This window comes from Lachnellula hyalina (assembly GCF_007821495.1).
Source record: "Lachnellula hyalina strain CBS 185.66 chromosome Unknown contig00067, whole genome shotgun sequence".
NCBI lineage: Eukaryota > Fungi > Ascomycota > Leotiomycetes > Helotiales > Lachnaceae > Lachnellula > Lachnellula hyalina.
Window position 1 is genome coordinate 82602 of NW_022157181.1, and position 15967 is coordinate 98568.

Below are 15967 nucleotides of genomic sequence, written 5' to 3' on the forward strand. Positions count from 1 at the left end.
GTGGCTACATTCCCAACCACTTCAAAGAAGAATACTCGATTGAATAGGAACGTTGCTCATCATTAAAGAATCCTTCACCAATTAATAGTACGCTTGATTTGGTGGCACGCGCCTCTATGCCTTGCTAACCAGGTGGGTATCACTGTTCTTGATTGTACATGAGCAATGAGCGACTTGCACTCAGCTGTCGCGAGTCAGACGCGTTGTTCTTTCAATTTGCGCTAGTCTTCCTATTGTCCCCTTTCTCAATAGGAAGCCCTCAATACCTAGGTAACCACGCTAAATTGTACGGATGAAAAGACAATAGTACCGATATTTCAAGTTGATATTTCGCGTTTCGTATTGTTATTATTCTCTGCTTCTGTTCATTCAGGCTTCGCTCTCTTCTATACATTCCCCCAGAACGTTCAGTCTTCAATACGACCCTTCAGTCGAAGGTTTCATTGTACTATAAAGCGTTCCATTTTTACAATACTATTCACTCTCTCATTTATGATGGGTCACTGGAATATATAAACTTCTTCTGATTCTCTTGCAAGCGGAAGATCTTCCGAATCCTCAAATACAACCTTTAATGAATTAAGAGAAGTCCCTTTATCACTAAAGTAAATTCACCTTACATCGTGGCATCGACAACCAAAAAGCATTGAATATCTTCCCCCTTTGAGCCGTAAGCACCATAAAAGCTCGCAGTTTTCAACCCACGGCTAGCAAACCTATCACTCCACCACGAACCTACAACGCAACCACCATGTCTTTCGGTGGCCTCAACATCCAAGGCGCGCACGTCGACGACTCGGACGATGAAAACGAAGAAGAGCCCCGGCTCTCCGAAATCCGCATCACAGTCAACACCCCGCTCATGATAACCGGCGACGGCAACTCCGTGTCCGTTGACGTCGCGCTAAACGCATCCAAAGTCTCTGCGGCCGTCGTGGCAGCTCTTAGGGGTATGAGCACTGTTGCGGGCGGCGTGCCCATGATTGATGGCGATGGAAGACCGCGCCCGATTACGATGGAAGTCACGGCTGAGATTAAGGTCGAGGGCTCGAATAACGTGGTGGGTGATAAGGCGGTTTTGAGCAAGACGGTTGCCGGGTCGGCTTTTCAGAAGGGAAGGGAGGAGGAGGAGGAGCAGCTGGGCCCGAAGACGCCGGATACGCTGGAGGGGCAGGATGCGCAGGGCGGAGTGAAGAGGGATAGGGGTGTAGTTGAGCGCTCGGAGAACGTATCAAAGCGGATTCGTAGGGGCTAGGTGGTGCGTTCGTTGCAAGGCGTTTGGAGGTTGATTTTCTGGCTGCTGAAGACTTCTCTTTTTTTGCTTTTTATGGATGGAATCCAATGATTAAGCGGCGATCATATCTGCATTCAGAATACCACAGGATGAGACCGTTTGTTTACTTATTGGACTGATCGGCTTGTTTTCGCTATTGTACAGATCATGGCAACCTCCATCTGTCGCTCAATCGACAGAGACCCAATTTGTGACCACGTGAGATACGTAATATGTCCCATCCAGGCTCCATCTAAACTCCAATTACACAAATATCCCTAAATAAGCAAATGGGAATAACAGAAGGTAGGATAAGTGAGAGCCCCCATGTATCATTATCGATAATCCACTGCTCGCGGGTCTCCTTTATGCAAGTCCTTAGACCACTTAGGTAGCTTACCATCACGCTCGTAGAGGTATCCGCAGTTGTTGCAAAGCGACTGTTATTGGTTAGTAAGGACAATTAGAGGGTATAACTCCTGAAACTTACCCTTTCTCCCTGCGGCCCATTCCTAACTGCCCAAACTGCCGTCCCCCAGACTTTGCAGTGTGTACATCTCCAGCTGTTTCGTTCGTAATCATTGAGCGATCCACCACCCCCGTAGCCAGCAATACCACCGTCGGGCGTACCTCGCCCACCAGGCGTTCCGGATCTATTCAACGGACTCAAACTTCTAAATCGTCTCTTCTTCTTACTTCGTTCGCCTCTACCCATTCTTTCTTCTGTTGGTTCAGGATCGAAGTAGCCCTTGTTTTCAGTAGCTTGCGGCAAACCTCCCAACATTCCCGCACTTGATGAGAACCTCGCAGTCTCTCGCCGTAGTCTTCTGATCTGTCTCTCGCGGTCACCCTCTCTCTTTTCAATCTCCTCCTTTGAAAGTTGCTCGAGCTTGGGCTCCCATTCATCTGCCAGGTTGTCAAGCTCATACCTCCACCCGGCTTCAACCCCATGGGCAGCGTCATTTTGTACATCGGTGCTGTAGGCGCCTACCAAGCCTCCACTCTCACAAGCTTCCTTCTTCTGCCGTAGTGTAGCCTCGTAGATTGCATGTGTCATTGCTGGAACCCACTCTAGAGGAAGACCTAGGTCGAAGCAGGTCTGCTTTGCAAATACTTCTGCAGTTCCAGGTGGGTGAAGAAGAGACCACTCGAATTTGTCCTGATAAAGGTGATTGGACAAATTGATGCTCAACGAAATAATGCACCGATACATATCGTCTGGGTTGAATTCATCAGACTCGGGGGTGATGGGAGTGGCGGTGGCTGTTACACCTTGGGAGAGGGTGTCTTCAATCGCCAAGGCTGTAGGAAGACCGTTTGGCTGTGATACGCCATTACGCACAGGTGTAGCATACCCACTAGCAGCTATCGGCGCTGGAGTTGAAGATGCATCTCGCGAAATAGGAGCCGCCTTGATGGTAGGAATAGGTCCGTTTGTGGTTGAGGTTTGCTGGGAGTGAAACAATGGATGAAGTGCTACTCCCGCATACTCTTCCAACTGCGTTCGAATCTGTTTGCTGATTTCACTCGCCATCTGTGCTCGGTTTGGAAGGTCCAGATCCTGTACCATTACCTGTGCAAATTGATCCGTCGTAGTCAATGTTTCGTGTAAATTCCATAGGAAGATGTCCTTCAACCGATATGGCACAGTGGTCTCTTGTGGTCGATACACCGGTAGATTGGTATCGACTTGCACATATCCAACGCCTTGGGGAACTGGAAGAGGTGCTGCGGGGTTATAGGAGGGGATGTCGAGATCGATTCGAATTGGAATTAACGTCAGAGGGAGGGCTGTTTGTGCAAAGTTCTGCATTTCTGGTTTCGCCGTCCTACTTTTGCCCATCCACTCTCTCCATATTCCTTGTAATTCTACAGGCGTAAAGGTTTCCTTTCCAACCTTCTCGGAAGGGTCTTGCTTTGCCAGGCCCGACTCATCTCTTCGTATGCTCCGCAGCCCTGTGGGCCGTCTCCTGCTGTTGTCATCGGTATCATCATCATAGTCCTCAAAGCCATCCTCTGCATAATTGATCGCAGTTGTACCTCTCTTCGTAGTTCTAGACGAGGGCGCAACAAGTGTTGTTGCAGGTTGTATTACCGGCGTCAGTAGGGAATTGGCGTAGGTGCGCAGTCGTGGGGCATAGCTCGAGATGAAGGATTGCGGAGGATCATTCTTCTTGAGATCGGTCGCCATTCTGACGTTACTAACCCAGCATATCCAGAGTTAACTCGTTTCTTGGATTCTGGCACCGCAGGGAGGAATGCGCCGGAGTGTGCTGAGCAAGGGCTAGGCGCAAATGTGAGGCTAACGCGCAGTTGTGTTTGAATCTGGACAGGGCAGTCTATTGATGATGTGGGCGATCCTGAGAGATCTCGTTGCCCAAGAAGAACTTCAAGTGTTGAATTCAAATGGAACTTTTGGTCGCGTCTCCAAGAAGCAATGTTCGCGACAAGTTACTTCCGAAGATGGCTAACTATTTACGGTAAGGGTAGCCTCGCTATTAAGTTTTTCCGTTCCGTTCTGCGTCCAGCAGCAGCACCCCACCAGCCAAACTTCTCTTCATACGATCCGTCTAAGTTTGGCACTCAGCTATTATTAGTCCTATATAACCTCTTTTCTATCATACCTATACTCATATTCCACTTCTGCTAGTGCACCAAGATTCATCTAAGTTTCGCTCTCAGCTTTCAGTAGTCCTGAGACCGCACGTCAAGATGGATGAATCACGAGATTACCTAGCCTCCCTACAATGGAATGGGCCTGGCAAGCCATTCATTCTAGGCATGATCATGCTATCTATTTGTCTAGTATATAGTGCCCGTGGGTAGTTCCCTACTTTTGTATATTTTTTTTTTTGAGAATTACTAAAGTCGTTTCACAATTTCAATCTCGGAACTTTTGACACTCATAACTCTCAAAATCTCGACATTCGTTAGCCTGACTATGGAGAACACTCCACAAGCTGCCCCATTGCCTGCGGAGCTGTCGCTTCAGATAATTCAAGACTTGTTCGCTCCAGAAAAGCCATGTATTCGAGCCATCTTCGACCAATGTCATAACCAGTGGAAATGCGAACTTGATCATCCCTGCGCTCTACGAAACTACTATGCCCTCAAGCCCGACAGTTACCTTAGCAGTATTAGCCCGCTGCTTTACGAAGAAGGCCACAAAGCTTTCTTTCGACACAATGTCTTCGTCTTCAATATGACGCCGGCAATTTATAGTAGAGATTCAGATGCGCCACGCACGACTCCAACCGAGTCCGATTCTGCTCTTTGGAAGAGCGCCCATGACCCGAAGACGCTGCAACTACTCACGTTCGTTGAACCCCTTCTCACCGCCCAAGAAGCGTTTCATACATCGAACCCTCCCCTTCTCATGGAGCGGTTTAGCGGAATGATACGGCACCTGGTTCTCTGCGTCAAGGATGAAATTTGTGACCTTCAAGAAACAGCCTGGGAATGGCCACTCCAGGTTGACTGGAGAACGCTGCCCTACCTCGAGACCCTTTGCCTTGATCTGCAGTCGCACTCGAGGCGGGAGTAGAGTGAAGCTGCGGAATCACACGAAGAATACGAGGAGAAATTGGGTGAAGGGGCCTTGAGTATGGAGTGCCTAAACCTTAAGAGGCTCATTCTAGTTGGACTTTGTAGCCAACGGTACTATCTCGACAACGATCACAAACGTCGGATAGAGAAGCTGTTCAGGAAATGCGTTGCCAAAGTTGTAGACTGAACAATACTACCACCCGTGGTAGAGATCCCCATGTATTTGCATGGGCCATGGAGACTAACTAGTGGAGTTAGGTTTCTACAATCTTTAGATTCGGCGGCTCTTTATTGGCAGAATCAATACAATTATTTTACTAGCATCAAACTTGTACTCATATCTTAGAGTCGTACCTTCCGAAAGCATGTAGACTTCCCGGCTACCATTCATAATCACGTGCGTACCCGTCAAGGTGGAAGGCTCGACAGCCTCTCGCGCCTTCCCTCTCTCTTCCGAGACGTCGTGACAAGGCAGGTACCTTGTGGGGTGAGTGGTAAGTACCAATGTAGGCATCTCTCTATCTTTCTTCGCTCTCTCGTCACTCAACATCATTGTTTACTTGCTTGACAACCATCCATCATTGCTGCTACGCAATATTGTTACGTTATCTACGCTTTGCAGCTCTTGGGAGTTATTGCTACGGTACACATCTCAGTGTCAACAAAGAACAAGACGTTCTAGCCCAGACCTGGGTGTTCAGAAAATGTCGAATACCTTCAATCTGCTCAGGAGTCCGGGTGGTATCGACCTCGTTCCCGAGGTTTGCTTGAGGGTTGCGGAACATGCGATTGACGAAGATCCGAAGGCCGCGGCAGTCTTACTTGGTGTTTCCAAGGTCAATGATAATCTCCCATTGCAACTGAGAGTTTGTCATACTGATTCAGCATCAGTCGTTCCGGTCTTTACTTCAATCATACGAAACGTCAATTACGAAGGCACTCTCCAAGCATGACGACCGTCTCATCTACGTCAATTCCTCAGAACCATTGGTATTTTCTTCACGTATACCTCCTCGCGACGCCATCGTATATTCTCTTACATACGAATGGTACCTAGAAATGCGGACACGGAGTTCCCAGCTCGAGTATCTCACAGACCATGAAATAACTCACATGGACGACGACAGGAACGGCTGGCCTACGCTCGACGTACCTAAAGGGGAGCTTCGACAGCGTGTGAGGGCGTTCAAAAAGCGGGCATTTTGCCTGCTATATAGGTTGGCGGATTGTACAGCAGGAGTCGATGGCACGCATAGTATCCGTGCCGCGCAGGCACAATTCCTAGAATGTCTCAACGAAATGGAACTCTCTGCCCTTGGGTGTTTGGTGGAGGTCATCGGCCAAGGTTTCTTCAATATCACCAAGAAGGCGCTTCTTGCCTCCCCTCCTACGAGTCTGGGTAGCAGCAGCACACGTATCGCTCCTGCATCATCGAGTTCCCAGCCTGAAGTAACTTCCCCGACCTTATGGAATGATCCGAGTAGTGACAACTTAACTCGAGAGCGCATGTGAGTAGACCCAATTTCAATATTCCAGACATTCCAAGACTTTTACGCTCGGGACCTCCCCACGGGTCCTTCAGTAAATGTCTCAAAGATCCTGGAACATTTGACTAATCTAACATAGGTGTGTGTTCGAGGACAGGATTCAGCGGTATGGCCCTTATTTCGCGTGGTCGTATGTAGCCGATTCGAAGAATCGCAACCGAAAACACAAACTTTGGGCGGAGTCGGAGCTCCAACATGGGCTAGACGACATGAACGCTTTTGAACTTGGATATACTATGTCATATGCGAGTTTGCAGAGCGTGGTTTGGAAGGTGTTTTGCAGGAAGACTAATTGTGCGCTTCAAGATAGCTGGAATGAGGCTAGAAAGTTGGTAGAGTCAGGCATGTGAAGTATTAGTATTGAGTAATGAATTTGAACGGACGAGACAAATATTATTAGCTTTCTCAAAGGAGGACAGCAGCGTTAGCATAACGAGTAAACTATTATGAACAGTTCATGATGTTACATTGTACTCCTGAGACATTTGAAATATTCCAAATCCGTGGCAATCGCATGGGAATGTGTATTATATCAATACTTTTAAGGCATTATGGTCAGTTTGTAAGCCTCTGAAGACCATGAGTACCTATTGTTTTCTATCTATACGTTATATATCATTTCTAATGCAGCATAAAATCAACAAAATGCTCTATCTCTTCTATCTACACAGTCTAACCTTTTGAAGCAACCCTATTTCGAATTTTCCATCTTTAAAAATCTATAGATCATGTCTCGCCCTCTTGCTATGCTTCCTAATCTTCTCCCCATAGAAATACAACACAAACGGAATTGGAATAAATGCAACACTCAAAAATCCAAGCGTGCTACTAGCCCACGCCACCCCAAGATTCTTATACATAGCACTCGCGAAGAGCGGGAATCCAGCACCAAAGCTCGAACGCATGAAATCATTACCGGCAAAGACCGAAGCTGCGTAATCGGGATATGCGTCGCCCAGGTAGTTCAAGACCGAGTTGAAGAGCAAGAAGGCGCCGATCGTGAAGAAGGATGATCCGATTATCGGCACGATCCAATGCACGGAAGGCCTTGATGCCCAGCCGAACCAGAACATGCAGATGGGGATGCAGAAGGCGCCGATCATTGCAGGCGGTAGACGCCTCTCTGGTTTTATCTCGCCGTTCTCGTTGAACTGTTTTTCCTGTACAAAATACAGGTAGAGGAAGAAAGGCGGTATGACGAATAGACCGCCAATAAAGATACCGAGGAACGAGAGGCCTTCTTCGCCGAGATTGAAGCCGTAGATCTTGATGAAGACGATGGCGAAGGATTCAAACCAGATATAGAGCAGGCCGTAGACGAGCGCGATGTAGAGATTTAGGCAGAAGAGGATTGGCTCTGTGAAGGTTAGGGAGAAGGGCCGGATGACAACCATGAGAACGATGTCTTTGATGCTCATTTGCTCGCCCATCAGCTCCGGCTCGCACTTCAGGTCGGTGCGTCCGGTGAGTATGCGGAGACGACGGCTGCGGCGGTACAAGATGTTGGAAGAAGATGTCTCGGGGAGGAGGAAGCTCATGAGGACTAAGGAGAAGCCAGAGAGCCAAAGGAGTTCCCAGATGGGCCATTTCCAACCTTTGTGTTGAGCGGCAAATCCTCCGATTAGCGGTCCAAGCACTGGACCACATATTGCCGCTACACCCCACTATGACAAGTCAGTCTTCAATCCTGATACATTTCGACTCTTGGGGACCAAAGAAGAGGATTGGCTTACTATTGCGATTGCATATGCTCTTTTGGCAGGCCTGTACATGTCCGCAAGCGTGGCACCGCCGGTAGCGAGTACAGGGGATCCAAAGAATCCAGTCAAAAACCTGAAAGCCAAAAGCATCCCGAAGTTTTTCGCGTAGATGACGGCGAATTGGAGAAAAACGAAGACGATCAGAGTTGGGATATAGACATAATTCCGTCCAATTTGAGGAATCTCGGACATGGGAGACCAAAGCATAGGGCCTAGACCGTATCCAGCAACAAACAGTGAAAGACCAAGAGTAGCAACGACTTGGCTAACTCCGAATTCTTTTTCGATGTCTAGGGTTCCAGCAGAATAGATGGAGGATCCGATGTAGACGGAGAAGGTTAAGAGGCATATGAGGCCGGTGACAACAAATTTCTTGATTTTGGACCAGTTTTGAGGATTCTTGAAAATGGTTAGAACGGCCGTAGATTTTCGAGAAAAGGGAGTTAAACACTTACCTCTGAATCATTCTCTCCGTACCACGTAACAATCGAGACATCTCTGCCCTTCTCCGGATCCACGATAACTCCACTGGGATCGTTGCACGGCGGGTCCTGACTACCTACACGAGTATCTGAAGTATCTCGGGAACTGCTGGATTGGTTGGGTACTGCTGCTGCTGTCTGGCGTCGGTCGGAGTCATAGTCATTTGATCCGCGGTTCTCTTCCTCCTTTTCTTCTTCACCAGTGTGGCCATGATGTGCCTAATCGAAACCGCGTTAGAGCGCTCCCTGCAAAGCAGATATTGCTGAGAACTTACCATTCGACCCGACTTTTCCTTGTCTATGTACCTCTCCCACAGCGAGGGATCGATGTCCTCTTCATATTGCAGCACTCTTCCCTTTGTAGCGAGACGCAAGACATGGCCAAAACAGGTGTCCCGAATGAGTTCACTCATCGTAAAAATAACAGCTGCGCGAGGGAATTATAGAGTTGTCGACTAATGGACAAGAAACATGGAGGAAATCTGAACATTTTTGTATATTTACATAGCTAGGTAGTTGATACGAATAAGAGACGCAGAGACGTCTCAAGCAAGTTAATTCAAGCTGTTGACATCATCCGCATGTAAGTTGGTTGATATTGCTTGATGATCGACCACTCCTAGAGTGTTTTACGCTTTCCCTATAAAAGGCCCCCTCGGCCCCCCAATCAAACACGCGGAAACCCTCGATGGCTTCTTCTTGCTAAATATAAGAAACGGCATTTACCTTTATGATTGTTAATCTGCAACCCCACCTGAAGATACATAACTCCACATTATTTTAGTGGAGACTCCTTGTGTCAATGACATCATTAACTAGGTATGTTTTCCTACTGTCCTCTAGATATGAACATTGTTGATATCGCAGGTAACAGATTAGATCACTTCCTACTACAGTAGCTAGTATAAGGTAGTTATAGCTCTTGTTAATATAGCTTAGCATTTATAAGTGGAAGTAGGAGACACGAAGAGGTAATGGGAGCAATCCAATACAAGTGGAAAAGCCACAGCACTTTGGTTGGTGCAAATCTTTAATACGATATGCAACAAGAGACTTCAGTTACTAGATTGCGTAAAGCGTGGGACTGCAAGTTTTACAATGTCTTATGTATGACTTTCGAAAGCATCCGCATACCAGATTCTACGTAGTTCTACGACCTATTCAAGTTCTCCGGATCGCAGATTTACTCCTGTACCTCTGTTTAAACTCCGTAGTTGCTGACTTTATCTAGGATATTGAACTACCATGCATTATATTACTGTGGTAGGCTCGTGCAAGAGAAGGCAAACTATGGCTAGGGAATGGGAAGTGTGAGGAGAAATCCCCATAGCATAGAGCACTCCTTTGTAGTCCCATCAGAAGGTCTCGTCCACAATGCCATTGTTGGTTTGGTTTTCTTTCAGTAACAAACAGAGCTCTGTCAAACTCTTTGACACAGGAGGAACAATGTGCATTGCCATGTATTAATCCCCCACAATGTCATCCATCCCGTTCAGGAGTGAGAGAGAGACCCAAATCGATAAATCGAACCTTCAGACCAAACCGGAAGCAACTAGCAGTAGCAAAATATGGGCTCAGGATCAGCAGATCCCCGTCTTACTTTTGGCGTAGAAATCGAATTTGCCCTCGCAACACTTGATGATGGGGTAGCCGATCCGCATGAGTTTGATCCTAGACAGGTATACGGAATTACCACCACAAATCAGCGCGTGGGATGGGGTAGCTACAAGCCTTGCGGGAATATGGAGGCATATGAAAGCGTAGCAGAGACACTTAGTCGAGCAAAGATCCTAGCGTCTATCGAACATAATCCATTGGGCAAACAGATGAAGCACTGGCAAGTAGTGGACGATGTAAGTATCGACAAGCCCAAGGACACCCCCTACCGTTTCATTCGCGTGGAGGTACGGTCCCCTCCTCTGTATTTCACCGCGGAGGCCTGCCAGCAAGTCGGCGCAGTGTGCGAGGTCTTGACGAATACCTACCGAATAATGTGTCCTGAGAGTACGGGGCTACACGTGCACGTTGGCAACGAGACGGCAGGGTTTTCCGGGGCCACGCTGCAGAAAATCCTCGCTACGCTGTGGACGTTCGAGCCGGTGCTAGATACCATACACCCCTCGCACAGGCTAGACAACTATTATTGCTCCAGCCTGCGCGTAGACTCCAACCTATGCCACTGGAATCGGGCGGGTAGGATGGATCCTAGGAAAGGCCTCGAGGCAATTCTGTACACGGACGAGGGTCTGCAGATCAGCGATGAGCGGCTAAGGGAGTATGTTATGGATATGGTGAATGCGAGACACGAGAGAGGTGCGTATAACTTCCGGAATCTGCACGGTGCGGATCCGGTCAAGAAGACGATTGAGTTTAGACAGCATGAAGGGACTCTGGACCCTGCTGCCGTTGAACATTGGATTAAACTATGTGTGGGTATAGTAGACTTTGCTCACAAGGTTGACTTGAAGATCCTTAGCAGTTTCCTCTCGCTGCATATCGATGATAAACTTGAGGAATTTGGTCTCGTTCATCTGCTGAAGGCATTGGGTTTGCCGGCGCAGATGCTGTTCTATGGTTCGAAACCGCTTTACTCGCATTCATCGTCGAACAAGATAGAGCGAGAATGAGCGTGGCGCTCGAAAAAATGGGAATAGTACTAAGGGGGATTCTGGAAATAAAGGCAGATGAAAATTGTAAATAAATCTTGTTACTGAAAAGCATACGCAAAGATGACCGAGAGACAGTTTTAAGAAAGTCTAGCGCGGAAATCTCTAAGGCTTAGCCATCGACGTCGTTTACCACAATATTCACAGCCTCGTTCGGTTGGTCATTGGCAGCTTTGACATTATTATCATCTTCAACTAGGTTTGATAGTCTCGTGCTGGAAATAAAGGGAAAACGAAAATGAGTAACCTACCACCACTTATTCACCTTCGGAATAGAGATGGAGCTTCTTCTGGGAGTACTCGAACCTAACGCGGAAGATCCCCATCCACTGGATCTCAGACACGGCCGTGGTGGGTTGTCAAATGACTCACCCAGGGAGCATGATACCGCTCACTAGCTAAAACATAGCCGTACCACATAGTCAGAAGCATTCGAGTACACCGTTGATGCATTCGGGACAGCAAACCTCCCCACACGCAGTGCACTTACTTCGTCGGATGACTTGGATTCGGACGATGATGTTAGCTGTTGGTACATGACAGACGAAGCACTTGAAGCGCTGAACGAAAGCGGCTATTCTTGGGTTCGTCTCGAAGTTAAGCCCCCGCATTGTATGTATGCCAGTCAGCTTTTGAATAGGTCGCGGTAGCCTGCGAAATCCTTACCACGAAATATAGACTCTGCCCTCATTGATCTTTAGCACTTCACGTCCATGCCGGATAGGAGCTCAATGGGTTCCTAATCATAATGTTGAGAAACCTCATGAGCACTATCTTCACATTCGAAGAACGTATCAAGAAAGTTCACCCGAAGGACCGCGTTGAGTACAATTCTTCGGTGCTGCCAATCCGGACCAATCCTAGACTGGCCGAGAACCATCTTTCAGGTGCTGAAAGTGGTTGGCTTACCATCCCAATCGCTCTTCCACAGTATAAATCTACCTGAACAAATTGACTGGTCTAGAGAGCAGCATAAAGAACAGCAAGAGGAAGTGAATGAGACACCAACTTCTAGCCAGAACGTACCAAGTGATGTAGAGCTTGTAGACGCTGAAGCCCGGATGGGAAATGTTATCCAGAAGATTAATAATAGCCAGCATGTCTCAACACCAACCACCCTGGAGGAATAAGGTTTCGATGGCGTACCCCATAGTAAGCCGCTTGGGCAGCTATGCTTTGCTTGTATCTGCGTAATCGAAAGGCTATCTGGGTATGAGGGTTTCTAAACATAGAACATAACTTGTGGTCCTGAACACCTATCCCCAAAAGATTCTTTGCAGTCAGAATTGAAATTCGATAAGAGTTCTCCACAATAACGTAGTAACTGGCATACAGAACAACGAAACATCCCGGATCAAGTGAGCAATTGTGAGACAACAAAGGGGTTCTAGACCAAAATAGCTCTAGGACAACTTGAGCATATCATTATGATATAGGGGCCAGAAGTGGTATGCTTTTCAAGTGCATAGTAATTATGTATGTGAGGTCGACTTATCGCATTACTCATAGATGAATTCTAGGTTCATCAACGTGATATCTTGCGAACTATGAGAAGGTCAACTAACCACTTGCAGCGGAGTACCAACTGTCGTGGGACATCTCAAATCTCAAGGGAGTGGGGTATAAAACGGCAACGGCCCGGCCCCCAGGGTGACATGAAAAGAATAAAAGACACATGAGCTACTGAGAAACGGGTAATAAAGGACACGGCTTGGCTACAAGGACTTGCAAGCCACATATTCGAAAAGGGCACCTCACGTGACAAAGAAACAACATCCCGCTATCGTGGCGATTGAATAATGTGTAATGTATGGATGGAAGTTTCCGGAATTAAAGCAGTCATACATCCTACTGCGGGACCGTTACACGAAGTCTAAGGCGCAGGATGTTACTTCTGTGGAGAGTTCACCAAGCATCTAGACCCGTTGGGTTTCCTGAAAGCCGGGAAAATGAGGAATGTAAAGTTCGTGTGGGGAAAGAGAAACAACTTTGTTTCAGTGTTGTGGGGGGCTCAATCCTAGAAGGATGATTTGCAGAGGTACTACTTCGCGCTGCGCCAGGGAGATCTCCCGTAACCGTTCTGCAAGATTTCCCACCGTCTTGCAGCCATCGATGTACGGAAGCAGCATCAGAGTCACTAAGATAGCAACCGAGCTTTTGGCAGCCTTCTGCCAGAGTCCAGGGTTCGGCATGTGGTGTGGTAGAAGGCTATGTCGTGCAGCCTAGAGGGACGCGGTCTACGCGCTGAGGTTGGCACTTGGGCGTGGGTTTGATGCAACCAAGCAATCCTACCACACCCTCAGGAAGCATGTCAACAAGGACTATAATCCATAAGAATGCCGCCAAAAGCTCTTAGCGCGGAAGAGGGGTCACAGGACCATGCTCGAGATATGCAAGGTGCGGCTCTGCCCGTATCAATGAGAATCGAACTCTGCAGACTCCACCGCCAGGCGAGTCATGCTGCAGGCGTATAGATGGATAGCTGAATCTACCTTACCTACGGAGCTAGGTATGAAAGAGCAACTAGAATGATGGGCCGCTGAGGCTTTTGGCTGGAATAATATAATATGTTGAACAGAAGGAAGTTGGAGTAAGGCTCGGCGATGGAGTGGGAACAATGCTCGGAAGGGTCGGGCCATTTTAAGGCTCGTGCCCTTAGCATTTACATTTTTGAACGGAGAAACGCTCTGCTGCGCTTATACTTCGTAGAACTAGTACGAAGCTCGCCGGAGTGGGATCAACCTCGTGGAGACTTATCTCCAAGGAGCAAGGAATACCGGTACTGTTCTGTATATTAGTTGACTATTCCCAATATAGTCAGCCATCAATATTCTCGGCTTTTTATTCCGAAATAGCCTTGAAACGGCGTTTTTTTGAACTGGATAAAATACTAGGGCGTCTCAATAACCCTAGATCCTCGAATCCCTGGTCCAATCATGGGCTCATATTTAAAGAATCTCTCCCGACCAGGTTTGCAACTCTAGAGCTTCCCCTCTAAGTTCTAACGTACTCGATGACTGTTTGGGGCAAATATACTAGTCAAGAAATCTGATATTCATCGGCATGGTTGCTTTTGGCCTTGTACTGTAGTCAGTTGATTGCTACAAAATGCACATAATATCGACCGGAGGAAGCTCGAGTCAGAATTGCTAAACCCAGCATAGAGCTGCAAGACAGGCTTCAAGGCTTACCTTCCTGTCCATGACTAAGTGTGATGCCGCATTTCGTATTCCCGGATAAGGAGTCTCTGATAGAATAGAGTTCCTGACTGGACAATCCTCATTCCTGAATATTGTTTTTTGAAAGGAAGCGGTTCCTATCAAGCAATAAGAAGCAGCTGAATCGGCAGTTGTTACCCCATCCAGCTTCTTCAAACTTCTATACCACTAGCAGAAGCTGTACGTACTAGGATCCGTAAAGGCATGGCATGTCGGGCAGGTTGATCTCATCTGTTATTACCCAATCGATCTATCCCTCATCCTGATACTACCTTACGCCTCTTCATCATCATTTATTGCTGTCTTACGGATCCGACTTATCCTGTGACTCGTAACCGACGGGCTCGATTACGAAAATAGATCTGGACGCGCATAATCTCTGACCGGATTCTTCAGCATTTTTGGCATACTGTTTCGTCGAGAGACACGGCTCCGGGGACTTATTTCAAGAAGGAAGATATACCACATCAAGCCACAACCGACTGGCTGGTCATAACGGTCGTTTTCCTCCGGCTTTCTACGCAGGCAGACAGACAGACAGACAGACAGACGCAAGCCTCGGGAGTCGAACGAATACGGCAGGATCGAAAGAGTTGCAGAAGAGGAGCTCGTGCAATAACAGTACGACGAAGTAACGGACATTGGTAGACAGCGAGACAGCTCCGTACCGTTAACCGTGCCGTATAACTGGGGAAGGGGATCTTTGTCAGCGCATCGCCGCATCGCAGGCCGAGCTTCTACGAGGTAATTCAGCCTGCTGCGAGGAAGCTCGTGAGCGAGAGCGGGCCACTGAAGAAACCCATCCTGTCCTATCCTAGACCAGACTGACCACTGATATTGCTCGGATGTAGAGCCCATCCCGGATTGTACCAGGAGCCAGAAACCTACGTTTGGCCCCCTCCGCGCATCATCGCACGCGCAGAACAGGACACGCTTTTGCTGCACGTAACTGCGCTTGCGCTATACAGGAGAGCACGTCCGCATTTGATCTGAAGCCCGGTTGTTCCAATTTTCACGGTCCTGGTCTTGGTCTTCAGCTTGGTCTTGGTGTTGATAGCGAAGTTAGGTGTAAAAGCTTGCTTCATGGTCCCATATCCATATCCATATCCGTATTCACATCCGTATCCTGGAGCGGAGGGTGGCGGGCAGGCCCAGCGGCGCAAGTAGTTTCAGTTTCACTCCATTCCCCTCCAAATACGGCTTGGTCTGCATCTCCTTCCCTGAGGTCTCGCCAATCTACAGTACATACAGCTGCGGGCAACACTGCTATCGAATCGACACTTATCGCGTCTACGAACCACTGAAGACGCCGGACGGGGTAATTGTGCTTGGCTTGGACTGTCTGGCACTAGCTTCTGGCAGCATACCTATACCATACATACCAACCTATCCATATCCAGTATCCAGTATCCAGCCCAGTCCAGTATCCGTGAGCCATACAGACTTCAGCCTTCGAAGATACTCCGAAGACATAC

General features: G+C 47.9%; 4 protein-coding genes across 4 annotated transcripts; 2 read left to right on the forward strand and 2 right to left on the reverse strand.

Moving 5' to 3' along the window:
* Positions 1-751: 751 nt before the first annotated feature.
* On the forward strand, positions 752-1255 carry LHYA1_G003943 (uncharacterized protein; the record flags this gene model as incomplete). Its single annotated transcript, XM_031148909.1, has 1 exon — positions 752-1255. The coding sequence occupies one exon, from the start codon at positions 752-754 to the stop codon at positions 1253-1255; it is 504 nt and encodes a 167-aa protein (XP_031005333.1).
* Positions 1256-1608: 353 nt separating this feature from the next.
* On the reverse strand, positions 1609-3464 carry sfh1 (Chromatin structure-remodeling complex subunit; the record flags this gene model as incomplete). Its single annotated transcript, XM_031148910.1, has 2 exons — positions 1609-1713; positions 1764-3464. 2 exons carry the CDS (start codon positions 3462-3464, stop codon positions 1609-1611), a joined length of 1806 nt encoding a protein of 601 aa, XP_031005319.1.
* A 2059-nt stretch (positions 3465-5523) lies between these two features.
* Positions 5524-6716, forward strand: LHYA1_G003945 (uncharacterized protein; the record flags this gene model as incomplete). The annotated part of the gene is given in 3 exon segments (XM_031148911.1): positions 5524-5685; positions 5705-6327; positions 6446-6716. The coding sequence occupies 3 exon segments, from the start codon at positions 5524-5526 to the stop codon at positions 6714-6716; spliced, it is 1056 nt and encodes a 351-aa protein (XP_031005320.1).
* Positions 6717-7085: 369 nt separating this feature from the next.
* On the reverse strand, positions 7086-9021 carry caf5_3 (Caffeine resistance protein; the record flags this gene model as incomplete). Its single annotated transcript, XM_031148912.1, has 4 exons — positions 7086-8030; positions 8100-8525; positions 8582-8827; positions 8884-9021. 4 exons carry the CDS (start codon positions 9019-9021, stop codon positions 7086-7088), a joined length of 1755 nt encoding a protein of 584 aa, XP_031005321.1.
* Positions 9022-15967: the final 6946 nt, after the last annotated feature.